Source organism: Schistocerca serialis, chromosome 3 (genome assembly GCF_023864345.2).
Source record: "Schistocerca serialis cubense isolate TAMUIC-IGC-003099 chromosome 3, iqSchSeri2.2, whole genome shotgun sequence".
Taxonomy (NCBI): Eukaryota; Metazoa; Arthropoda; class Insecta; order Orthoptera; family Acrididae; genus Schistocerca; species Schistocerca serialis.
The window spans coordinates 249,468,623-249,496,110 of NC_064640.1; the positions used below are offsets into that span (position 1 = coordinate 249,468,623).

General features: G+C 46.6%; 1 protein-coding gene across 1 annotated transcript in view; it reads left to right on the forward strand.

Moving 5' to 3' along the window:
- The window catches only part of LOC126471578 (histidine decarboxylase), a 401,219-nt gene that overhangs the window by 347,379 nt on the left and 26,352 nt on the right, over nt 1-27,488 (forward strand). Inside the window, exon 15 of the mRNA XM_050099808.1 lies at nt 11,408-11,563. Coding sequence (XP_049955765.1) covers nt 11,408-11,563 — 156 coding nt within the window. The remainder of the gene's footprint in view (nt 1-11,407; nt 11,564-27,488) is intronic.

The following is a 27,488-nucleotide window of genomic DNA, read 5'->3' on the forward strand; positions in this document are numbered from 1 at the left end:
AGCGTCGTCTTCGGAGATGCTTTCCTATTCGATCTGATCCCAGATGTACAGCGGTGGGATACTGAACTGACTGTTGTCTGCCGTACGGCCCAACAACCACGAGTGATGGTCTGGGCCCCTTTGTTTGTCATCCGCGTCACTCTTACAGCACAGTGGTACGTCGACGATATTCTATGTCCCGTTTTGTTTCTCTTCAGGACAAGCAACACTGGACTTACATTTCAGCAAGATAATTCCTGTCAGCATACGGCGTGAGTTTCTACTGCTTATCTTCGTACTTGCCAAACCCTATCTTGGCCACCAAGGTCGCCGGATCTGTCCCCAATTGAGGGCGTTTGGAGGATTATGGGCAGGGCTCTCCAACCATCTCAGTTTTTCGACAATCTAACATGCCAGTTGGACAGAATTTGTCACGATATCCCTCAGAAGGACATACGACCTCTCTATCAATCAATGTCAAGCCTAATAACTGCTGGTATAAAAGCCAGAGGTGAACCAGTGCGTTATTAACTTGTTCAATTTGTGAAGCTGTTTCTCATCAATAAATCATCCATTTTTTCTGTAATTGTAATCTTTTTTTTTTTTTTGCTTACACGTACATCACATGTACCGATTTCCGTCATATTCTATAATTCCTTCTTGCTGCGGGTTGGTGCGTCCTCTTTTGCCTTAGAGTCTATGTATATTTAAGCATATTGTATATATGTATATGTGTATTTATTTTCCACGGAGTGAAGTCAGTGACTTGCTCGACAGGTGCAGTGTACCAATGTCGGTACAATTTGTATACGATGCAATCGACGGCTATTGACGATATGTGACTAGTGTATTCTTTTTTTTCTTTTTCTTTTTCTTATTGTTATCTCCGTTTCCCACGAGGGGTAAGCTGGCTGGCAGCGAGTTGGACTGCTCCACGTAAGTTACTATGTCTGCTTTCACTGTCCAGAAACTGCAAACTCAGGTTGAAATGGGCAAACGAGTGCTTTATCTGGCCTGCTCAGAGTTCTCAGGTTAGTCCCGTTATAACCTGTCCAGCAGTAACGCATACGTGTCACATACTAACGTTAAGACTGCAACCACATAACCTATATTGTTTATCAGGCTGTCGAAAAATGCAAGTATAGCAGTTTGGAGCACCAATGGATGCATCATGTGACATCTACTCATATGTACCGAGGACAATGTAAGCAGCAACTGTCACACCAGATAGGCTTAAAGCCCCAAGTAGTGATCGTCTTTCAGATAACAGTACATGCCGTGTGCCAACAACACAAGTCCAATCATATGGGGTGTAGAATGTCCAAGCTTTTTGGAGAAGAACGGCAGTTACAATTGCTTCCATAGCCTGTCACGCTGTCCACGGAATATCTTTTGTGTATGGTTGGTCGGCAACTCGTTCGTCACCGCCCTGCAGCAACGTCTAATGAAGCTATTTGGACTCGGATAAAGACCACGTGGATTCCATGCCATGATGTTTAGATGCACTGATGGCAGTACATGGTGATATTGCACCTCACTGATTTCTCATTGTCACACTTCCCTATCACTTCCGTAATCCGACGTTACCGAACGTGTGGAATTGGTGCTGCCATTGTCCCTTGTAGGGTATTGCATCCTCCTGGATGATAATGGATTCAATCGCACTGCTACAAACACCGAATCTTATTGGATCAGTACGAGAATAAGGCAACACATCATACCTGGCCTTCTCATCAGTGGATTCAAATATTATCATTGCTTATACTGGGAAAATATTTACATGCTTGCTACACTTCACCAACATTACTCAAAGATTTGTAACAGTGCCTTTGTGAGGAATGGTATCAAACTCCTATGAGTACCATCCCGAATTTATTAATATCGATTTACAGCACGATTCACTCTCTTATCGATTCCAAAGGGCCCCTCCTCACTATATTCGCGGTACGTCACATTTTTTTCCAAATCTTTTCGTTTCATTCAGTACGTTCCACAGTAGGAAAATTTGTTTCTTCATGATTTTATGAGTTGTTTCATTTATGATCCTTTTCAGAGTTAGATGCAAACATCGCATTCACCAGAATTAAGTCATCTTGGTTATGATTTTTACATACTTCTAAACCTGTTCTCTGTTAGTCACCTTACGGTGTGCTGTTCATGTTTACCACTGTTATCCCCACCCAATTTTCCTACTCCACTCACGAATGGTGTGCCCGAATAACGACTGTCAGCAAACTACTATATGAGCTCGAATTTCTTTAATTTCCTCGTCATGGGCGTTTCGCGAGAGGTTTGTGGGAGGAAGCATATGTTATATGACTCTTCTTGGAATACATGTTCTCGAAATTTTATGTGCATTCTCTCCGTGATGCACAATGTCTATCTCGTGCCATCTACCAATAGAGTTCAGTGAGCATCTTCGTCACACTTTCCTACTTGCTGAATGAACCCATGACTAAACGATATCTTTGGATATTTTCTATTTTCTTTATTAGTTCTATATTGTGAGGGTAGCAGACATGTGTGACACTCAATTCAACGATTGTTTTGTAAACAACTTCTGCAGTGAATGAGTCACATTTTCTTAGGGCTCTTCCAATGACTCTCAGCCTGGCATCTGCTTTTCCTGCAAACCACACTTCCCAAACCACATCACTGACCGTGCGACATCTGTTTTCGCAGCCTAGCTTTTGAAATACAGATTTTCATGTTTTGCCAAGGAACAATATCCCGGATAGATATCACAAGGATGTATATTAGCAGTCATCCACTAAACAACATTGGATCACGCAAGGGCACCTTCCCTACACAACAGTTTTTCTAGTATCCATTGTAGTTAATAGCGCGTCTGCCAAATGGATCTATAAACAGGAAGTAGACAGTAGCTCGTTACTCACGAATAAGTCCATGATTTCGTTTGTTTACTGTCTCAAACCCCTCCATAAGTTAGCGGTCTGAGTTTCCAATTGACACATGGAGTATCCACATACGATTACCGATAAGGCTACGGATTTTTCTTAGTGAGAGGACAGGGCCGTGGTGCGCTCAGCGCTGTAAGGATAACTGAAGAGCTACTTGAAGGACAAGTAATGTCTGCGGTGAGTGAGAACCGAGATAGAGAGGTAATCTGTCCACCTTCCCCTCCAAAGGCAACGGCTTTGCCGCAGTGGATACACCGGTTCCCTTGGGATCATCCAAGTTAAGCGCTGTCGGGCGTGGTCGGCACTTGGATGAGTGACCATCCGGGCCGCCATGCGCTGTTGCCGTTTTTCGGGGTGCACTCAGCCTCGTGATGCCACTTGAGGAGCTACTCGACCGAATAGTAGCGGCTTCGGCCAAGAATACCACCATAACGACCGGGAGAGCGGTGTGCTGACCCCATGCTCCTCCTATCCGCATCCTCCTCTGAGGATGACACGGCGGTCGGATGGTCTCGGTAGGCCACCCGAGGCCTGAAGACGGAGTGCATTCCCCTCCAAGCTGAAGTTTAGTGACGGCGTAGGAAGGGGCAGGCACAGCAGTTAGTCCACAGACATTGTCCAGGAGGCCTGACCTCCCGTCACCACTGTACCAGTTTTGAAACAATCCATGCAAAATATACTTTTCAATTTACGATCAGTTACAAATACTTGCATCCTTTTTTCACTAGCTCTGAACAGAAGCTACATCGCAAACAAGTAATGTGTGTCAAACCCTTTTCGGCCGGCCCGAGTGGCCGAGCGGTTCTAAGCGCTTCAGTCTGGAACCGACGACCGCTGCGGTCGCAGGTTCGAATCCTGCCTTGGGTATGGATGTGTGTGATGTCCTTAGGTTGGTTAGGTTTAGGTAGTTCTAAGTTCTAGGGGACCGATGACCTCAGCTGTTAAGTCCCATAGTGCTCAGAGCCAGTCAAACCCTTTTCCCTCCAGCAGTAAGCTATCATACACTATCTGATCAAAGGCATCTAGATACATATTAGTGGACATTAATAAGAGCTGTGTCTGTCCTTCGCCTTTATGACGACTATAGTTTTGCTGGGGACTCTTTCAATGAAGTGTCTCAATGTCTGTGGAGGAATGGCAGCCCATTATTCCTCAAGATCCCAAACCGGACGAGATAGTGATGTTGCGTGCTGGGGTCTGGAGCAAAGTCGACGTTTCAACTCCTCCCAAAAGTGTTCCACTGAGTTAAGGTCGGGACCATGGGCAAGCGAGTCCATTTCAGGAATGCTGTTATCCACTATCCATTGCCTCACAGAGGTTACTTAACAACAGGATGCATTGTCATGTTGATACAAACAACCATCGTCTCCCAACTGTTCAAATGGTTCAAATGGCTTGAAGCACTATGGGACTTATCATCTGAGGTCATCAGTCCCCTAGACTTAGAACTACTTAAACCTAACTAATCTAAGGACATCACACACATCCATGCCCGTGGCATGATTCGAAACTGCGACGTAGCAGCAGCGCGGTTCCGGACTGAAGCGCCTAGAACCGCTCGGTCACAGCGGCCGGCTCCCAACTGTTCCTCTACCGTATGCAGTACACAGTGCTGTAAAATGTGCTCATATCCTTCTGTATTTAGCGCTTTCTTAATCGCAGGGACCACACTCTAACAGCGAAAAATATCGAGATACTGTAACACCACCACCTTCGTACTTCCCTGCTGGCACTACATACAGGGTGGTCGGAAATTCCCGACTTCACTTCTATGAAATGTAGAGGCTAGTGAGTACATAACATTTTGAATAGGAACCCATGACCGGAAACGTATCGTTTCCGTTATACGACAGTTTCAATGCAGATGATTCTCATCCACACTCACGTGAGGAATGTACTTAGGCGTGACCCAGTACAACTGCTGAAATCCACTTGAAAAGAATAATGACTCGTTCCGTTATTACTTACGCATTGCATTACAACTTACACCTTATGGTTTACATTGGGCCGGCCGGGTTGGCCGAGCGGTTCTAGGCGCTATAGTCTGTAACCGTGCGACCGCTACGGTCGCAGATTCGAATCCTGCCTCGGGCATGGATGTGTGTGATGTCCTTAGGTTAGTTAGGTTTAAGTAGTTCTAAGTTCTAGGGGACTGATGACCTCAGAAGTTAAGTCCCATAATGCTCAGAGCCATTTGAACCATTTTTGTTTACATTGGTCGACAACAAAAAGAACCCAGCATCTACGGCACCAGCTGCAACGTACCGAAGCATTACAACAGCGGCTCTATTTGGCAACCACCAACGTTGCACACATTGCACCTCCGAAGCATGTTGTGGTACACTCTCTCCATCCTACCTGGTGTCTCTTCATTGTCTTGTGCAGCGACCAGAACTCGTGCCAGCAGATCTTCCACTGTCTCTAAAGGTGTCTCATAAATTAGGCTCTTCACATGACCCCACAAGAAGTAATCCATAGGGGTGAAATCCGGCGTTCGTGGCGGCCACGCGGTTGGGCCACCACGGCATATCCATCTTTCACCATATCGTCTGTTGAGATGTCTCCGGACAGCCAGTAAAAAGTGAGGTGGTGCTTCATCATGCTGAAACCACATTTCCTGACGGACATTCGATGGCACAGCTCCCAGGAACGGGTCCATTACGAGTCGTAGGAAGACTAAGTATGTGGGACCCGTGAGCTTGGATGGAAGGAGGTATGGTCCAATCACATGACCGTCCAGAATACCTGTCCCCGCGTTAATTCCAAACCTGTCTTGAAATCCCTGAACATGCGTGGCATGAGGGTTTTCGTCCGCCCAGACATGACTATTTTGAGCATCCCTTGTGAACCTACATTCATCTGTGAAGATAACTCGACGTGGAAACAGGGGCGCCGATGCAGTGCTTCAGATACCATGTACAGAAGGAAAGTTGTGGAATGTCTGCTGGACCCATAGTGTGTACCCTTTGTAAGTGGTACGGATGTAATTGTTGCTCATGCAGGACGTCCAAGACGGTACTGTAACTAACAGCCATTGCACGCGCAATTGTTCGCGAACTCGTTGACGGGCTATCTTCAATGCGACACAGTACACCTTCTTCAAATTCGGGAGTGAGGCGTCGCCGTGGAGCACCACAGTCCTGCCTCCTCGCGGTGAAGGTACCCGTTTCTCGTAGCCGTTGTGTAACTTGGGCCAACAGTTTGTGCGATAGAGTGTGACGGTGTAGAAAACGTTCGTGATACAGCCGACTAGCAGCTCTTCCGTTACCTCCAGCTTCGCCATACACAAGAGGCATGTCTGTGTATTGCGCAGGCCGGCCGGTGCGGCTGAGCGGTTCTAGGCGCTTCAGTCTGGAACAGCGTGACCGCTACGATCGCAGGTTCGAATCCTGCCTCAGGCATGGATGTGTATGACGTCCTTAGGTTAGTTAGGTTTAAGTAGTTCTCGTGTCTGATGACCTCATGTGTTACGTCCCATACTGCTCAGAGCCATTTGTATTCCGCAAATGTGTACTGCACCATGTTTCCTCTATCGGTATAATAATAATGTGTGACGAGGGCCTACCGGTGGATCGACCGTTCGCCTGGTGTAAGTTTTTCGATTTGACGCTACTTCGGCGACTTGCGCGTCGATGGGGATGAAATAATGATGATTAGGACAGCACAACACCCAGTCCCCGAGCGGAGAAAATCTCCGAACCAGCCGGGAATCGAACCCGGGACCTTTGGATTGACAGTGTGTCGCGCTGACCACTCAGCTACCGGGGGCGGACTCCTCTATTCGTGATGCACAGGTATTGACTCGGTCTCACAGCAAAGCAGACAATAAGTGACATCTGGGGATCGTTTGACGTAGTGCACGTCATCGTGTCTACCCTGTTGCATACCAGGACAGGGAACTCTGAGGCGTTTCTCGCGCCCTAAGGAGACGTTGACGAGGTACATATCTGAAATGAAACTGTCGTAGAACGGAAACGATACGATTCCGGACATGGGTTCCTATTCAATATATTCTGTATTCACTACCTTCTACAAGTCCTAGACGTTTGTAACAGGAGTTTCCGGCCACCTTGTGTGATGGTTGGTAAAGTTATGCAAGCATTCGCCAAACCCTAGCCTAAACCTTTTACTTGGATTGCCATACGGTATAGCGAGATTCGTCACTTCAAATCATTCGTTTCCACTGATCCACTGTCCATGGGCGTCGCTCTTTGCTCCACCTCAAACGTCGTTTGGCATTGACTACAGAAACGTGTGACTTATGGGGATCTGCTCGACTATTGTACTCCATCCTTTTTAACGCCCTACACACAGTAATTTTGCAAGCTGGACTGCTGGTTGCACTTTGGAACTCACGACTGATTCCTTCCGCTGAATTCATGCGATTTCTTACAACCACCCTGCACAATGGTCATCGGACCCAGTCCGTCAGTATATGAGGTTACCTGGTCTTGGTTTAGCTGTGGTTGTTCCTTCACGTTTCCACTTCACAGTTCACTTTGTCAGCTTTAGAAAGGTTAAAATGTCCTTGATGGATTCCTTTCTCAGGTGACACCCAATGATTAGTCCATGTTGTAAGTCGCAGAGCTCTCCTGACCAAACCATTCTGCTGGTTTCCATGGTAGAGCTCCAGCACAAGGGTCAACTGAACTCTTGCCCCGATTACAGCGGAACAAACATGGCTCCGTTGGACCGTTACAACAACTGAACAACATTATGTGGAGTCGAGAGTCGTGTTACACGTTGCGGGAGCCCAGAGTGCGGCAGTTATCACCGTGTGATGGCGATAGTTCCTCACTGTTTTATTCTGGATCTTCATTACGCTCACTTTGAACTGATTGCTCCAGACACGCACATAAAATTACTGTTGACATAAAATACTTCTGTTGTAAAAAGTTTATCATTTGTGATGAACACCATTGTTGTTCTGCGTGCAAAACTCTTTCGTCTGTGCATACCTGTGCCACGGAATAAGTTTGTCACACAGCTCACCACCTTCAAGTGCTGAACCCGAACTAGGGCAGAAAGACAGACACAAAGTCTTCATTTCTGCCTTAGACAGATATTCAGTACATTGAGACAGCTGCTCAGGTTGTGTACTTCTGTGTCCAAGCTATAATTAAATTTATAAAATCAACTTATGTTCATTAAAAATAAAAATTTACATTTGACAAGGGCCAGCTTAGGAATGGTACTTCGCCAGATTAATTTTTGAAACTGAGAAATGAATAAGTCTGGCTTGCAAGGAGAGTACGTAGTTGGTGGTACATTTCTAACGGTAGAGACTTCTCGCGAGGCAAGACGGAATCGGACGCTGGAACTGGCCTGTGTGCACGGCGACGGCCTGCTAGAGTCCGTGAGAGTCGATGCAGGAAGTTTGGCGGCGCGGCTGGCTCGGCTGTTTACTCCGGGCAGCTTCCTTAAGCGGCGTGCTGACAGGTCCGTAGTCTTCCTTCTAGCTCTGTCATTTGCGGATCGCTGTCAACTCGCTTACCCTCTTGTCTTTCGTTTATTGTCATTTCATTCCCGTTGACCCATACGGGCGCAGTGGGGGCTGTCAGCGGATACAAGTCGTCACTCTTCAGCCATATGAGACTAAAAGTTTTAAAACATATTGTAAAACTGGACACGGTGGTTGATAAAATGAATGTTTGACACAATAAAAAGACAGATTGTCACTTGCGTCATTTAAAATATGAAAGAGGGATTTGTTGATTAATTAAGATATTGACACAGATGAGATGACAAATGCATGTTTCACAAAATATAGGAGAGACGGACAGCTGGGAAAGTTAAAAACAGTAAAAAGCCGGTGTGTTGATCGATTAAGGAAGAGACATAGACAAGTGAGTGGGCATAGACTGCCAGGGAGAGAGGTATCGTGGGAATGTAGCAGTTCAAGTAGTGTGTAAGAAGGCTTTTGAGTGGACGGATATTTGGAGGAGGGATTCGGTTGAGTGAAGAAGGATGCTGTTCCGAACCGAGCCATAGGATGTGCGTGGAGGTGGAGAAAGGGAGTCCTGACTGGGAGAAGTGGGGTGGGTTCTTTTAGGTCTGGTAGGGTGGGTGTATATCAGGGCACATTTCACGGTTGGGTGAGGGAAGGCAATTAAAGCTTCATTGGGAGAGGGTACAGAAAGTGTGGAGGTATAACATTGGGGGAATGCGGTGGTAGACGTGTGGCAGGGTACCAGGATCAGTGAGCAGGGTAAAAACTAGGCAGTGGGTAGTGTCGAATTTACGGGTAACGTAGGATATTCGGAGGTGTTCAAGATGGAAGGGTAGGATGGAGAATTTTATAAGATGGTAGAGGATGTGGTTGGGGAAGGGCAAGTGAATCCGAAAGGCTAGGTGGAGTGCATGGCGTTTGAGGATCTGTAGAGCGTAATAAAAAGATGGTGAGTGGAAGTCTATGCCTCATTTGCATAGCATAGTATGGGTTAGATCAGGGGTTTATAGGTGTGGAGGATTTTGGAAGGGCGCAATCCCCACGTTCAGCCAGTCAGTAGTTTCAGTAATTTTAATCTATTGTGGGCTTTCTCTTGAATAGTTAGTAGATGGGGCTTCCATATTAGTCTGTGATCAAGTGTTAATCTGAGGTATTTTAGTGTCTTAGTTAGCTGGATATGACGGTTGTGAATGATAAGGTAAAAGTCGTGGGTACGGAAGCTATGGGTGGTTCAGCCTATAATTAATGCCTGGATTTTGGTAGGGTTGATTTTAAGGAGCCACTGGCTGCACCTGGAGGTGAACTGACTGAGACGGAGCTGGAGGGAGCATTGGGATTTTTGAAGTGTAGGGTAAACGGAGAGGGAGGCAGTGTAAGCAGCGTACTGGAGGAGATGACCAGGAGGAGGAGGCTATGGCATATTTGGTAGTGTAGAGGACATACAGGAGAGGTTAAAGTACAGAATCTTGGGGCACACCACATGGGATGGAGGATATGGGAGACGGTCTTGTTGATGGTGATATAAGATGGGTGGCTTGAGAGAAAAGATACGATGAGGCGGAATTATTTTATATGATGTGTGGAGGTCTGGAGCTTAAAGACGGAAATGGAATGCCAGACATGGTCATATACTTTTTCGAGGTCATGGAAGACAAAAATGATCTATTTGTAGATGTTGATTTGGTGGGAGAGGAGAGGAGTAAGCTGCAGGAGTTTGTCGTCAGAGGAGAAATTGGGACAGAAGCCACATTGATGGACAGGAATGGGTAGGTGTTATAGTAGGTGTTTATGGAAACGTCAGGATAAGATAGACTCAAAAGCCTTACTGAACACAAAGGTGAGGCTGATGGGACGATAGGAGGAGGCATCAGTGGCAGAATTTTTAGGTTTGAGTTCTGTCTGTGGTATGTTGTCGAGGTACTAGAAACTAGGAGCCAGGGCCGAGAAGAAGGTATTCGTATGCTCATGGACTGTCGGGAATAAGGAGTAATCGAAGTGGGGGTCATGTGAGATGGTGAACGTGTCAGAGAGGGAGGACGCAAAGTGGTTGGCTATGCTTGGCTTGTTGGTGGAGGGACTGAATATCACGCTGCAGGAGATAGGAGGGAGCACGGCTGTTGCGAATAAGATGGTGAAATGCTTTCCAATACCTGGAAGGGTTTATGGGCAGTGTGACGTTGAGATTTGTGCATGTTTAGCCCCAAACAGGGAGTTTCTTGGCAGTCACTATATTTTAGGTGTCTCGTCGCTGTTTTCGGTGGCGTGTAATGCTGTCACAGTCATGGGTCTGCAGGAAGGATCAGAAAGGCGATGGGATTCACAGAGGTGTAGGAGAGCACAGAGAGGGAATGTGGGATAGTATGAGTGAATGGGCTTCGTTAGAACGCGGTGAGCAGTGATGTTTGACAAGGTATGTTGTAGATAGCTGGTGGCATGGTGGATGTCACTGGGCTGTCGGAAAGATAATGGATGGCTTCCGAGTAGGGTAGCAATGGATTCCCTGTAGGCTTCCCAGCTGGTACGGAAGTGGTCTTGGATGTGTTTGGGAGAGGCAGGAAGAGTGTGTGCGAGGTAGGCTGCATGCTGTAGGAGGTGATGAGTAGAACAGGGTGATGGGCACTTCTAACTTGGTCGAGGACTGCTGCAGTAATGTGCCCAGAGACGTTAGGAGAGGCGAGGATAACATCAGGAGTGGAATTGATTACAGGACAGATATGCAGTGGGACTGGGACTATATCACCATAGAGGGAGTCAGTAAACTGATGCCACCTCTGGAGATCAGCATGGAAGCGGCTATGTGGCAGTTATAAAAGTCGAGAACATACCGTCTATGTAGCACTTACCCTTGCGGGCTGCTCTCTTTTGTAGACCGTAATTATATTGCATTGCGGCCAAGTGGTTTAGCTGTTGACCTGCTGATGCCTTTACCATCATCTGTAGTGAACCGGTAAAACTGCTTCTGTCGACAATCTCCACTTGCAAAGATTTTGCGATTATTAAAAGTACCTTTAGTAGAGGAATGCAGCCAGAAATTGTAAATGTTTGTTCTGCGAAGCAGCTGTGCGGCGCCGCATCCGGGGCATGATGGTGTCGGGCAAGCAGCTGTCGCTGGACTCGAGCCTCGACATGGCGCACTCGCTGGCGGGCCGCGGCGGCATGCGGCCGCACTCGGAGCCTTCTGCCGGAGACCACCTGCCAGAGGAGGACGACTCAGGTCAGGCTGCCACCACAAACCCTCTCCTCCTACATGTCCCACTTTAAGAGAGTTTTTGAATTCTTCTATTTCCCTCTAAGGAAACTGTGTCAGTGATTTTTACTTATAGACCGTCTGACAGCAACTGAATAAAACACAATTTTAGTGCCATACGCGTTTCGCCATTATCTTCTGTAAGACATCATCAGTGACCTGGAATGTGTACATATGTTTGCTATTTAATTTACATTTTTGTCACTGTACCTATAGGTTATAAACAGTTCTGGTGGTTGGTATTTCCTATTAAGTAGTAATATTTTGAACTGTACTTACAGGTTGCGTGGGCAGTTTCTTACATATTACGCTCCTGTTGCATTTTTGGTGTTGTTCTTCTTCTTATGAGTGCCAATTTGCGGTTTTTTTTTCCCCATTCCACAGCACTATGAACTGAACGCTTGTTTCAATGCAATGTTTTGGTTTCTGTTTCCGACTCTAAAATGTTTTTGCCAAAGATCGAATGTTATTGTCAAACTTTCGAGTGTAATTATTGAAGTGTGTGTGTGTGTGTGTGTGTGTTGGTGTGATACAATTTTTTTATTATTATTATGTTAATTTTTATTTATTTATTTTTATTTTTTGTGGTGTGTGTGTGTATGTATGTGTGTGTGTGTGTGTGTGTGTGTGTGTGTGTGTGTGTGTGTGTGTGTGTCCAGAAGGTTAAGACCTAAACACACACACACACACACACACACACACACACACACACACACACACACACACACACGCACGCATATTCACAAACGCACACACAAATGCATACACGATCAGATCACAGATACTTCAATAATCACACTCGAAAGTTTGGCAATAACATTCGATCTTTGGCAAAAACATTTGACAGTCGGCAACAGAAACCAAAACTGGTAAACCTTCCGGGATGTAAGGTCGTGGTCCATGAAACTCTTCAGCTCCTAACGTTTCGTCCAGAGCTGCGCTGGACATCTTCAGAGGGGTGTTTCTCCTCCGGTGAGTCTTGCCGACTGACGGGTCGGACGTCTGAGAGCGACTTATGTATCGTAGAAAGTGAGCGTGACCAGAGTTACACGTGATATGCAGAGATAACCTTTGTCAGAGATAAAACTTAACTATCGATCGTAATCTCGTCACGGGTAAAACTGTCTAGCAATTCTGTAGTGCTACTGTCCAAATATCACTAAGTTTCATGGTCTCTTCTTTCCGATTAAAATTATCCCTATGTTTATATATTTCAATTGCTTCTCTACAAAGCCGTGGGTAATAGTTCGTCGTCGTAGATAAAATTTTTGTTTCGGAAAACTTCACTTGATGATTTCCTGGCTGAAAAGCGTGTTCTGCTACAGCCGATTTATCTGTTTTTCCTAATCGGCAAAGACTTCTGTGTTCTTTTAACCGTGTATTTACGCTTCTTCTTGTTGTTCCAACATAAACTTTACCACATGTACACGGAATTTTATATACGCCACTGGCTGATAGAGGAGCGCGTTTATCTTTTACAGACCGAAGAACATGACAAATTTTCTTCGTTGGTCTAAAAACAGGTTTAATATCAAGTTTATCGTTATCCTTTTATTCCGCCTCAGCTACACTATGTCGGCGATTGCTGCGCAAACAAGTTCTCCACGTACGCTTACACCACGATTACTCTACCACGCAAACATAGGGGTTTCACTAGTCTGGTGTGAGACGTTCCCTGGGTGTGTGGGGGGGGGGGGGGGGCGGCAGAGGGGTGAAGTGGACTGCGGTAGTCGTCGTGGGGTTGTGGGCCGTTGCGGCTGCGGCGGGGACGGAGCCTCCTCGTCGTTTCTAGGCCCCTGGTTAACATACAATACAAGTAATAACTGGTACCTGATGTGAAATATCATTTGTTAAGTACGTACTACAACGCAGGAAAACAACAGATTCCTGGAATCTGATTTTGATTGAAACTGAACTAGCAGCTGTAATAGTTCACAGTACAAATGACACAACGTTCTATCAATCATTTCACTACCAAGATATAAGATTTTTCAGATTTTTTTCATTCAAGTGACGTTTTTCAAACACGGTAATGATGTATGAAAATTATTGGTTGAAATTCTGTGCATTTAAACATTCCTAAGAACATAAAAAATACCTTATACACTTAATATCAGGTGAAGCCTTTCTTCCTCCTCTCCCGCCCCCCCCCCCACCCCGTCTCTGTTCTCTCTCTCTCTCTCTCTCTCTCTCTCTCTCTCTCTCTCTCGCATTCGGGAGGATGATGGTTCAATCCCGCGTCCGGCCATCCTGATTTAGGTTTTCCGTGATTTCCCTACATCACTCCAGGCAAATGCCGGGATGGTTCCTGTTATGTCTAGACAAGACAGCCTAGACACAATGAGAGGAAGCCGAAAGGCACACGCTAAGCCAAAGCAGGGTGCGTGAGGTCTGAAACAGGATACGTAATGAATGCTATAAAGAAAAGTACGTAGCCTCTGGAATACTTAACTTTAATCCATCCTTTTGGTACATCTGGAGATTGTGGCGATACAAGTGAGACTCTTTAGATACATGCAATGTTACTAATGGCGCCTTGCTAGGTCGTAGCCATTGACTTAGCTGAAGGCTATTCTAACTATCTGCTCGGCAAATGAGCGAGGCTTCGTCAGTGTAGTCGCTAGCAAAGTCGTCCGTACAACTGGGGCGAGTGCTAGTCCGTATCTCGAGACCTGCCTTGTGGTGGCGCTCGGTCTGCGATCCCTGACAGTGGCGACACGCGGGTCCGACATGTACTAATGGACCGCGGACGATTTAAAGCTACCACCTAGCAAGTGTGGTGTCTGGCGGTGACACCACATTCTTCCCCCGCAAATCGGCGAACGGTCGTGTTATAAGGCTTCCGCCCGCCGTGGGGAGGACCCCATGTTGACGTATGCGATGAGGTGGGGAGCCTAACAACAGGCGAGGCTGTGCCACCCGCACCCGGCCATTCGGTCCGAGGGGAGCTAGGAAACGCCTGAAAACCTAGTCCAGGGTGCACGTCAACATGCGGTGTATGCGCCCGTAAAGAGACAGGAGGGGCCGAAGGGTCGACCTCCATTGCGTCGGGGTACCCGACGCGCGAAGACACCATGTGGTCCGGAGCGGGCAAGAGTTCCATGGCGGAGGACGGCTGGTCACGGGAAGCGATCGGCGGCGCGTGATCCAGGGAGGCGCTTGGCGGCTGCAGCGAAGCATCCACTGCGGGCGGCGCCGGCTGGAGGACAGGCGGCGGCGGCGGAGGCGGAGGCGGCGGCGGCGCGTCGCCATAGGGCAAAATGGAAGGCATCGTCGGTAACACCTGGGGATGAGGCGAGCCAGTAGATGGGTCCCCAGGGCGCTGACTGGACGGCAGCGTCGCTGAAAGCAGACGGGGAGCGGCAGAACCCGTGCGACGACAGAGGCGCAGCTGATTGAGATGCCGACGCACCTCACCAGAGGCCCCCAAAACCAAATACATCGCGCGGCCAAGGCAGCGAAGAATGCGCCCTGCGAGCCAACGCTGTGAACCTCGATAGTCGCAATAGAATACAACGTCGCCTGGAGCAAAAGCAGAAGTCTGCCGCTGCACAGGAACCTGATGCGGCGGGTGCAGCAAAGACATCAAGGTTCGATGAGGACGACCGTGGAGCAACTCAGCCGGCGAGCGACCATCTCGGGGCTGAGAGCGATACGATGACAAAAAGAGCAACAACGTGTCCTCTCGAGAATGCGACTCTTTCAACTTCAACATCTGTGACTTGAAAGTGCGGACCAATCGTTCAGCGGCACCGTTTGACTGAGGCGAAAACGGCGCGGATGTCAGATGTTGAATACCATTGGCCTGGCAGAATGACTGAAATTCTACGGACATGAATTGTGGGCCATTGTCGGAAACAATAGCCTGCGGAAGACCTTCAATGCAAAAGATAGCAGACAACGCTTGGATGGTGGCAGATGACGTCGAGGAAGACATCCGGACAACAAAAGGAAAATTACTGAAGGCATCTACCAGAACCAACCATCGAGCATTCCAGAATGGACCAGCAAAATCGATGTGCAAGCGTTGCTAAGGGAAAGTGGCTTTTGGCCATGCAAAGACTTTCCGCGGCGGTGCGGATTGTTGTGCGGCACACGCCATGCAAGAAGAACACATATTCGTAATCGCAGCATCGATTCCGAACCAAGTACAGTGCTGACGAGCAAGTTGTTTCGTTCGCACTATACCCCAATGTCCTTGGTGAAGAAGCCGTAAGACAGAGGACTGTAACGAACGTGGGACCATGACTCGGGACTGATCATTATCAGAACGCAACAACAAAACACCACGTCGTACAAAAAGTCTCTCCTTGTGAGCAAAAAATCGGCGAACCAACGGATCCTCGATCCGAGACTTTGACAAAGGCCATTGCGTAGCAACAAAACGCAAAACGGTAGCAAGGACCGGGTCAGCAGCTGTGGCTGTAGCTACGCGACGAAAATCAATCGGAAACGATTCGACCACTTCATCGGTTTCCGAATCAATGAACATGCAAGCAAGTTCGGAAGAATCGAATGCTCTATCCTCAGCAACAGGCAAACGGGACAACGCATCGGCGTTTCCGTGCTTAGCAGTGGACCGATACAAGATATCGTAGCGGTACTGCGAGAGGAAAATAGACCAGCGAATAAATTTCTGCGCTGTACGCGGAGGTACAGGCTTGTTCGGATGAAAAAGCGACGTCAAAGGTTTGTGGTCTGTGATGATGGTAAAGTGACGACCATACAAGAAATCATGAAACTTAGTAACCCCAAATACGAGAGCCAAAGCTTCTTTCTCTATCTGCGAGTAATTTCTTTGCGCAGACGAGAGCAATTTGGACGCAAAGGCAATAGGGCGATCATGCGACCCATCTCTGTGCGCAAGCACAGCACCGATCCCGAAATCCGATGCATCTACCATCAACAAAAGGGGTTTGTGGGGATCGAATGGCGTAAGGCAAGTATTAGAAAGCAACGCCGATTTCAACTGGCGAAAGGCGCGTTCGCATTCCGTCGTCCAGACGAACGGAACACCCTTACGGCGTAAGCTATGAAGCGGAGCTGAAATGGAAGAGGCATTGCGCAGAAAGCGATGATAATAGTTAATTTTACCCAACACACTCTGTAGCTGCTTCAAATTCTGCGGCGAAGGCAAGTCTTGTATGGCACGGAGGTGCTCTGGACTCGGATGTTTGTCTTGGGCATCGATTACATGTCCCAGGTATGGTAAGTCACGAGCAAAAAACACACATTTGTCCTTCCGCAAGCGAAGACCATTTTGTCGCAATACCTGAAATAATGTTCGTAGGTGTGCTAAATGCTCGTCTGCTGTCTTTCCGGAGATCACAATATCGTCCAGACAGTTCACAGCAATAGGGACCGACGCACAAACAGTTTGTAAATATTGCTGAAACAATGCAGGGGCGGATGCACACCCGAATGGCAGTCTTTTGAATCGGTACAAACCAAGATGCGTGTTAACCACCAAGACGCGCTGGGATTCGGCGTCCACTGGGATTTGCAAGTACGCATCTGCTAGGTCCAACTTCGAAAAGTATTTACCCGGGCACAGTTTATCAAAAAGATCTTCCGGGCGGGGTAAGGGAAAAGTTGCAATCACGAGTTGTGGATTCACTGTTGCCTTGAAGTCCACACAAAGTCTCAGTTTTCCAGAAGGTTTTGGCAAAATTACTAAGGGTGAGGCCCAGAGAGAAGCTTGCACACATTCAAGTACACCTTGTGATTCTAAATCGTGTAATGTTCTTGCGACCTCATCACGCAATGCGTGAGGAACATTGCGCGCTCTGAAAAATTTCGGTTGCGCGTTGACTTTCAGTTCCAAATGTGCTTCATAGTTCTGAGCGCAACCTAAGCCCGGTGCAAAAATGTCTGCAAATTCTTCACACAGACGAGAAACACTGCCTGAAGGCACAGTCTGATTCACTGATAGGACCCGATTTACTATAGACATGTTAAACAACTGAAACAAATCTAAACCAAACAAGTTCACTGCAGTGGAAGAACGAAGAACGTAAAATGACACAAGTTTTGTTTGTCCCTTGTATGTTGCAAGAAGAGTGCACTGTCCTAACACAGGGATATTCTGACCTGAATAACTATTTAACTTAACATTTGCGGCACGCAACGGAGGTTTGCCCAGTTGTTTGTACGTGTCATGATTGAGCAATGAAACTGCAGCTCCGGTATCGAGCTGGAATGGTATGACCTTGCCATTAAAGTCCAAATCTACAAAAAGTTTATTGTCCTGCTGACGACAAGAGCGACTGTCTCGTGCCATTTGAACTGATACAGGGACATAAGCACTTGCGACCTGACGAGATTTCCGGCGACGCACACTTTTTGTGGGATGCACACAGTCACTGTTAGAGAAAGTGGCACTGGACGAAGTGGAATTAACTACATGAATGTCCAAGGGTGAAGGTCCACGAGCCTGACTGTCCTTGGTTCGATTCCGGCGCGAGGCAAAGGGCCTGGAATGATTGTGATTGTCTGATCTGAGCTTTTTCTGGCAAACACTTTGAACATGTCCTTTCTTATTACAGAAAAAGCAAATAGCTTGGCGTGATGGGCAATTTTCACGCGAATGTCTAGTAGCACACCGCGGGCATGATTTCACTGCATTTGTATGCTGGCGCGGCACACCTGGTTTAGAGCGTGGCGGCAGCTGCGTGGACGTGCGCGAGGGCAGTGTACCGGGCCGTGCAGCGCGCCCGGTGGGCCGGTTAATGTTACACACGGCCGGCGAAGGTTCAAATGATTCCTGTGCAAAGTCAAGTGTGTCTTGTCTATCCAATATGTCTATCACTTGTTGAAGGGAGGGATTGACTAGTTTCAAAATCTGTTCCCGTATGCGAACATCAGAAACGTTCTGCGCTATTTCATCACGTACCATAGTATCTGAATAAGGGAGTTCACATTCACACTCAAAAGCACAATCCCTTGTAAGTCCTTGCAATGTTGCAACCCGCTCCCTATTAGTTTGACTGGCCGTACATTTTGTACGAAAGAAAGTATACCTTTTTGCAACTACATTAACTGTTTCTTTGAAATAGGCGTCCAATGCCGACAAAATTTCTTCGTAGGACAGAGTCGCTACGTCGCGTCGGGGAAATAATTTCACTATCACACGGTACGTTTGCACCCCTACACACGCCAATAAATGAGGCTGCCGCTCGTTACCTTGAATTCTGTAGGCGGCGAGATGAAATCCAAACTGGCGTGACCACTCCGTCCATGTTTCCTTAGCTGGGTCAAACGGCCTAAAAGGCGGTGCAACTGCGAGTTGTGGCTGCGGTAGAGGTGGAGCAGCAGCTGCCGCATCGTTTTGCAGTGCACGTTGACCCTGGACGAGCTGTCCAAGGGCATCCAATAACGCCTGCGTCTGCTGATTCTGCAAGCGATAAAAGTCGGACAGTACATCTGGCGAAGCCATGACACAAGTAAATGTAAGCAATTAGAAAGAACAAGACCCTTTCCGTTGACTCGTCGCCAAAAATTGTTGTGTCTAGACAAGACAGCCTAGACACAATGAGAGGAAGCCGAAAGGCACGCGCTAAGCCAAAGCAGGGTGCGTGAGGTCTGAAACAGGATACGTAATGAATGCTATAAAGAAAAGTACGTAGCTTCTGGAATACTTAACTTTCATCCATCCTTTTGGTACATCTGGAGATTGTGGCGATACAAGTGAGACTCTTTAGATACATGCAATGTTACTAGTGGCGCCTTGCTAGGTCGTAGCCATTGACTTAGCTGAAGGCTATTCTAACTATCTGCTCGGCAGATGAGCGAGGCTTCGTCAGTATAGTCGCTAGCAAAGTCGTCCGTACAACTGGGGCGAGTGCTAGTCCGTATCTCGAGACCTGCCTTGTGGTGGCGCTCAGTCTGCGATCCCTGACAGTGGCGACACGCGGGTCCGACATGTACTAATGGACCGCGGCCGATTTAAAGCTACCACCTAGCAAGTGTGGTGTCTGGCGGTGACACCACAGTTCCTCTGAAAGGGCACGGCCGACTTCCTTCCCCATCCTTCCCTAATCCGATGATACCGATGACCACGCTGTCTGGTCTCCTTCCCCAACCAACCAACCAACCATCTCTCTCTCTCTCTCTCTCTCTCTCTCTCTCTCTCTCTTTCTTTCTCTCTTTCTCCGGCTCCCCCTCCCATCACTATTTGTTTTCTTTTAAGAATGTTTAGGTCATTGTACGCATTACCTGGATTTTATCTTACTGTTACACTCATTACTGCACATATATTCAGTTATAATGTGTCTTATTACTAATGCCAAGAGAGTGTCAAATTGAAATTAAGCTCTCATTTGAGCTCTCAAGTTTAGAAATGTTGGCTTATATATATGTACTCATAACTTCATAACCCATTAAATCAATGGAGTTCTGTGGACAGATACAGGAGCTGGGCAAAAAAAATATGGAAACACCTCAATCACAACACATTACCATGCCTAATACGGTGTAGGCATTCAAAACAGCTTCCAGTCGTCTCGTAATGGATAAATATTGGTCCTGCGTGGTTTTCAAGGGAATCTTCCTGCAAAATGGTGGCAAGTTTATGTAACGATGATGGAGGTGAATAGGGATAATGCACTCTTCCCTTCAGATTAAACGACAGGGCTGAATAACATTGAGATCTGGTGGCTATGGTGGCCAGATGAGACGCAGAAATCCCTTCTCATGCTCAGAAGAACAGTCCTGGATTAGGCGAGCTGTACGATCAGGGGACCTGTGATGTAGGAACATAACATCACCATTGGGGAACAAACGTTGTACTATAGGATGGACCTGATCACCCAAAATGGTCGCATAATCCTTGGCACTAAGGTAACCTTGCAGAATAACGTTGGGGCCCATGAAATACCATGATATGGCTGCCCAAATCATCACCCAACCCCCGCTATGTTTCATTCTTGAGACGTAAACTTGGTGAGAAGTTGGAAACAACGTGAAACAAAACTCATCCGACTAAATGACTGTCTCCCATTGTACCACAGTCCAGGTTTTGCGACTTCGGCACCACGTTTCCATGTGACGGGCATTTGCATCGCTGAATGGTATGGCATACAAGCTCGCCCTGCAGTTCATCTACATCTACATCTACATCTACATCCATACTCCGCAAGCCACCTGACGGTGTGTGGCGGAGGGTACCTTGAGTACCTCTATCGGTTCTCCCTTCTATTCCATTCTCGTATTGTTCGTGGAAAGAAGGATTGTCGGTATGCCTCTGTGTGGGCTCTAATCTCTCTGATTTTATCCTCATGGTCTCTTCGCGAGATATACGTAGGAGGGAGCAATATACTGCTTGACTCTTCGGTGAAGGTATGTTCTCGAAACTTTGACAAAAGCCCGTACCGAGCTACTGAGCGTCTCTCCTGCAGAGTCTTCCACTGGAGTTTATCTATCATCTCCGTAACGCTTTCGCGATTACTAAATGATCCTGTAACGAAGCGCGCTGCTCTCCGTTGGATCTTCTCTATATCTTCTATCAACCCTATCTGGTACGGATTCCACACTGCTGAGCAGTATTCAAGCAGTGGACGAACAAGCGTACTGTAACCTACTTCCTTTGTTTTCGGATTGCATTTCCTTAGGATTCTTCCAATGAATCTCAGTCTGGCATCTGCTTTACCGACGATCAACATTATATGATCATTCCATTTTAAATCACTCCTAATGCGTACTCCCAGATAATTTATGATATTAACTGCTTCCAGTTGCTGACCTGCTATTTTGTAGCTAAATGATAAAGGATCTATCTTTCTGTGTATTCGCAGCACATTACACTTGTCTACATTGAGATTCAATTGCCATTCCCTGCACCATGCGTCAATTCGCTGCAGATCCTCCTGCATTTCAGTACAATTTTCCATTGTTACAACCTCTGGATACACCACAGCATCATCCGCAAAAAGCCTCAGTGAACTTCCGATGTCATCCACAAGGTCATTTATGTATATTGTCAATAGCAACGGTCCTATGACACTCCCCTGCGGCACACCTGAAATCACTCTTACTTCGGAAGACTTCTCTCCATTGAGAATGACATGCTGCGTCCTGTTATCTAGGAACTCCTCAATCCAATCATACAATTGGTCTGATAGTCCATATGCTCTTACTTTGTTCCTTAAACGACTGTGGGGAACTGTATCGAACGCCTTGCGGAAGTCAAGAAACACGGCATCTACCTGTGAACCTGTGTCTATGGCCCTCTGAGTCTCGTGGACGAATAGCGCGAGCTGGGTTTCACATGACCGTCTTTTTCGAAACCCATGCTGATTCCTACAGAGTAGATTTCTTGTCTCCAGAAAAGTCATTATACTCGAACACAATACGTGTTCCAAAATTCTACAACTGATCGACGTTAGAGATATAGGTCTATAGTTCTGCACATCTGCTCGACGTCCCTTCTTGAAAACGGGGATGACCTGTGCCCCGCTTATGGAGCTCACTTCGTGTTATTTTCGTGCTGAATGGGTTCTTCAGTGTGACATTCAGTTCTGCAGAGCCTTTTGAAAATGCTGTCCTTTACAATGACCATCTGTCACGACCACTCTTTACACACTTTCCTCCGCATTGTTACTTACCGGATGATCTATTTTTCACTTTCGCTTCACATAGTATAAACCTTTGATACAGTGCCTCTTGAGACACCAAACACTTCGTCTCTCTTGCTTACGAAAGCTCCCACCATACGGTTACCTACAATTTGCCCACATTCGAATTCACTTAGCTCCGACATAATGCACTCACGAGCATACAGAACACTATTCTGACCACGGCTGGAGCTTGCAACGTATTGAGGACTTTGCACAGGCACCGTTCGTGCTCAAATACAACAGTGTAACCTGCAGGCTCGGCTAGCATCTGCATTTATGTTCAAGCATGCAATTGTCGTGGGGTTTCCATATTTCTGTCCAACCCCTGTGTATTGGTACAATGAGACACTTGTTCTGCACATATTCAAACATTAACAACATCATCTGCTCAAATGGCTCTGAGCACTATAGGACTTAACTTCTGAGGTCATCAGTCCTCTAGAACCTAAAACTACTTAAACTAACTAACCTAAGGACATCACACACATCCATGTCCGAGGCAGGATTCGAACCTGCGACCGTAGCGGTCGCGCGGTTCCAGACTGTAGCGCCTAGAACCGCTTGGCCACTCCGGCCGGCAACTTCATCTGCATCAGTAATTAGAGCACAACTCTTTCTCTATCTCACAGGCAAGGAAGAATGATTACCATTACCCTCAAAGTAGTTACACAAAGTTCAGGTGTAGCCCTGGCTTCGCAGTTACTACGTCAGGGCATCTCTATATATTCTAATCTCCTTGGCCTATAGGCTCCGTAGAAAGACAATGCCGTTCAGATGTTTACGCACGTTCTATCTGCACTGAAAATTGTAACACACAGATATGAACATGAGGTTGCAAGTGTGCACAAAGTTGCTGAGATCCGTGGGGCCAGACCGGATCTGAGCAGACAAGTCGGTTCATGCGGACCAGAAGTACCCACACATTGGACCAAATCTGCATGCAAAATTTACCATAGGGTGGTTGTTGTAATTTGTTTATTACAGTAGTCATCTATATGTGTGGAAGTTAAAAAGTAAATAATATTGCAATCTCGGAAAATGCTGCAGTATAAAATTCAACAGGTTGCTAATAGACATCAGTGAGAATATTTAAAAATACCCTGACATAGAAAAACCAAATAAAAGCATACCTTATCAGCCACTCCTGTAATTTGAAGAAATATTTGAAGTCGGGTATGTAAATTCTGGTTAACATTACTGCTCATACTTCACAGACATTTACCCTTTCTTTCAAATATAACCTATCGATAGCCGATAGTATTCGCTGGACTCGTTTAAGTTAACACTAATATTTAGAATGATGTACTGTAGGAGATAAAAGCTGCAGATGAATATTGCAAGAGCTAATTTTTTAAACGCCAAGTAATCTGCAATAATTCCTGTCATACATCAATGTGAATGGGCGCACACTTGTCTTAACTGGTTACTAATAATTTCACAGAAATGCGAGCAGTCGCTGACCCCCCCTATTAATGTATAATCTGACGACTTTTCCACGTCCCTGAAAACTTCTCCATGACTGGATCTGCAGAACACTATGCGTAAACGAATAAATGAATAATAAGTGAAAAAATTGAAGTTATTACACCTGGAGCAAAAAATGAGACAACAACAAAGAAAATAAATTGTTTGGCACAATTCACTGCAAGGAGTTGTCAAAAGCTAATCAGTCACTTACAAGGAAAGTACTTGGGCTCGAACAAACACAAATACTCCAAAATCGTATGAGAAATAATGTAAAGGTCTCTTATTGCACTAGTGATACTCCCGCAACTGCAAAACTCTGCAGTCGTCCGTTAGATGGTGGTGGTTAGTGTTTAACGTCCCGGCGACAACGAGGTCATTAGAGACGGAGCGCAAGCTCGGGTTAGGTAAGGATTGGGAAGGAAATCGGCCGTGCCCTTTCAAAGGAACCATCCCGGCATTTGCCTGAAACGATTTAGGGAAATCACGGAAAACCTAAATCAGGATGGCCGGAGACGGGATTGAACCGTCGTCCTCCCGAATGCGAGTCCAGTGTGCTAACCACTGCGCCACCTCGCTCGGTCGTCCGTTAGAGGCCTCTGCGTATGCCATGCCGCATTGCACACTAACCTACAGGTACGCCAGTCGGGACCAGTAGGGACGGTGCAGTGTGCCTCTGAAGTTGCGTTTTGTGACATTATTTGTGTATTGAAGCGTCAGATGCCTCGGCGATTGGTAATCAATTCTGCTAATGTATTGCGATTGGTTGAGTTGAAGAACCCTTCTTCGTAAAGATGGTATTGGTGTAGAAGACGAATCATTCGCATGTTTTCTGGTATCTATTATAGTGCAGAAATATGAGCATAAGTTAGAAACAGTTACTGTTGTAACACTAACACATAATGATGATGATAGAGATGATAATGACGAACAACTCATTGCAAACGGTAGTGCTGCGGCAAGTGCGGGAAGAGGTTATGGAAGCAGTGACAGTGAATATCAACCGTCTCCCAAGTAGAAGGTTAAAGTTGCAAGTATCATCACGGCGTTTGATGACAACACACTGGAGAACATGTACGATGATTATTACGTAAGAGGTTTCGACACATACGACAAGCTTCTGAAAAAATACCCTAAACTGAAGTCTAAAAGCAATATTAAAAACATACTGGATTACGTGGCAAAGCAAAGAGAAGGAAATACAGTTTTCACAGGAAATCGTACACGGCTGTTTAAGACCATCAAGGAGCGTGTAATGGCGAAATTCGATGAAGCGCGAGAATGCGGTTCCGCCGTTCATTATTGGCATTTAGAACATTGGGCATAGGACGTAGCCAGAAATCTCGGGTGTACAAACTTTACAGCTTCACTAGGATTTATTGCTAATTTGAAAAAGGAGTTTAGGATAACATCACGCCGTATCACTATGCTCCAAGAACGAAAACATAAGGATGACGAAGAAGAGCTGATTGAAAGATCTCAAACGTTTGTTGCTGACGTCAATGAGCATATCACGAGAGAAAACATCGATATTAGTTCTGTATGGAACTGTGATCAGAGTCAGTTCAACTATGAACTTTCTAGTGACAGAACACTATCCATGAAAGGGGAGAGAAACACCGTCGCGATGTTGCAATCAGTTAACTGTGCAACACATAGTTACACGATCGATGTTGCTATATCAATGGACGGACGATTGGCAGACAAACTCTATATTTGCTTCCAAGAATCCAGTGGAAAGTTTGGACCCCACGTGTCAAGGGAAATAGAAACGCGGTGACCTCCAAAGGTCGTCGTCGATGCAAGTGTGAGTGGGAAGACGACGAAACAACATCTGAAGATGTTTTTTCTGTCAGTTTTGAATCCACATTTGTCGAGAAAGTCATTAGTACTTTGTGACTCCTGGTCTGGACATAAGGATGAACGAGTACTACTGGAAGCATCTGGCGGAAAACATGTAGATTTAAAAATCATTCCGCCTAAAACTACAAAATATGCACAACCTCTGGATGTGTATTTCTTCAGGCAATGTAAAATATATGCCAAGAGAATAACAGACTTCATTAAACTACGTTCTAGTAACATGCAGCCGAAATTGCACGACAGATTCTTTATCATGAATATGCATTCTGTGATTTACAATCAGTTATCTGCGGGAGTGTACAGACCAATGCTTCGTTACGCGTGGCAGAACGCTGGCTACGATATTGGTGAACCAGTGAACAACTTCAAAAGTGTCATTGACGTGGCGTTCAACACTGATATTATAGAATGTGCAAATACGCCATGCGATCAACCTGCATTTCTTCACTGTGCGTTTTGCAGTCATTCATATTGCTCGGAGCATTTTATTGACATTCCGCATTTACAGTTATAGTTAAGATTGCTGCATTGCGTACGGCGTCTACAATTACATCTACAGTGATATCTAGAGCATGACTGCAGAGTTTTGCAGAAAAACGACACCCACCAGCACATTCAGAGGTACGTAATGGTCCTGTAACCAAACGTTCATACAGATCTGTTTATTCGAGCCCAAGTACTTTCCTGGTTAGTTGTGAAGTACAGTCTAAAATTTGTCTTGTGTATTAAAACACGTCGTATTTTTGTTTCACACGACTAATAGCTGTAGCTTGGTGAAAACGTTGAGGGATGAGTGAGTGGTGGTGACAGGTCGTTTGCCCGCATCTCGTGGTCGTGCGGTAGCGTTCTCGCTTCCCACGCCCGGGTTCTCGGGTTCGATTCCCGGCGGGGTCAGGGATTTTCTCTGCCTCGTGATGGCTGGGTGTTGTGTGATGTCCTTAGGTTAGTTAGGTTTAAGTAGTTCTAAGTTCTAGGGGACTGATGACCATAGATGTTAAGTCCCATAGTGCTCAGAGCCATTTGAACCATTTGACAGGTCGTCGTGGCCAAGGTGAACACTGTTAACAATTACAAAGAGGTTTATTGATCTTGGTACATGGCAGGCACGCTCCTCCTTGCTGACCCTGACTGGTCCTATGAACGGGCAACGGCTTCCGGAGGCTGCTCCGCTGGCCCTTCGTGCTGCTCAGGCCGGCAGCCTCTGTAGATCACAGGTTTCAGGCCAGTGGCGCCTCGTGTCGTGCTGCGATGCCACCCCACTTGGGAGCCGGCCCCTCATCCTCAGCTCCCCACGCGACTGTAGTGGCAGCATTGACGCAGTTTATCTCACTGTTGTGTGAGCCCCGGGGTCCCTCGTCCAGCTCTCGTCACTACAATGGTAAACGAGGGCACTGTACACAGCGTATGAACCGGTGCACACGGGCAGGAGTCGACTGGCGGCTGGCTTTATGGACCCTGCGTCCGGCTAGGGACTCAGCATTGGAGTTGGCAGGAGCAGACGACAAATCAGCAGGGCTGAGACACCTAGTCCCAAAAAGGACTTAGTGCAGACGGCAGGCACAGCCCAGTCTCGAACACAAGAGTCCTGGACTTCTCACTGTCCGGCGTTGATCTGGCGACGTGGCGGTACTGCTGGCTTCCGCCGAGTACGATTGATCCCTGCCTTAAAATCCAGACTTTTTGATATGCCTCCAGTGCCCATTTGTCTACCATCCTGGTAATGTTCCATATGCTGCTCCAATTGCTCTGCGATGATCCACCCCTCCTGGGCTGCTACCATTTGGCTTAGTGAAAGGTCCAAGTTAGGTTCCCAGGTTTCGTTAATGGAGGTAACGTTTTATTTGCACCATATCTCTAAAAGTCCATCTGACCAGTACAGCTGTGGCTGTGGAATACCTCTCGTCATACACTGATGTGACAAGTCATGGAACACCCTCTAACATCGTGTGGGA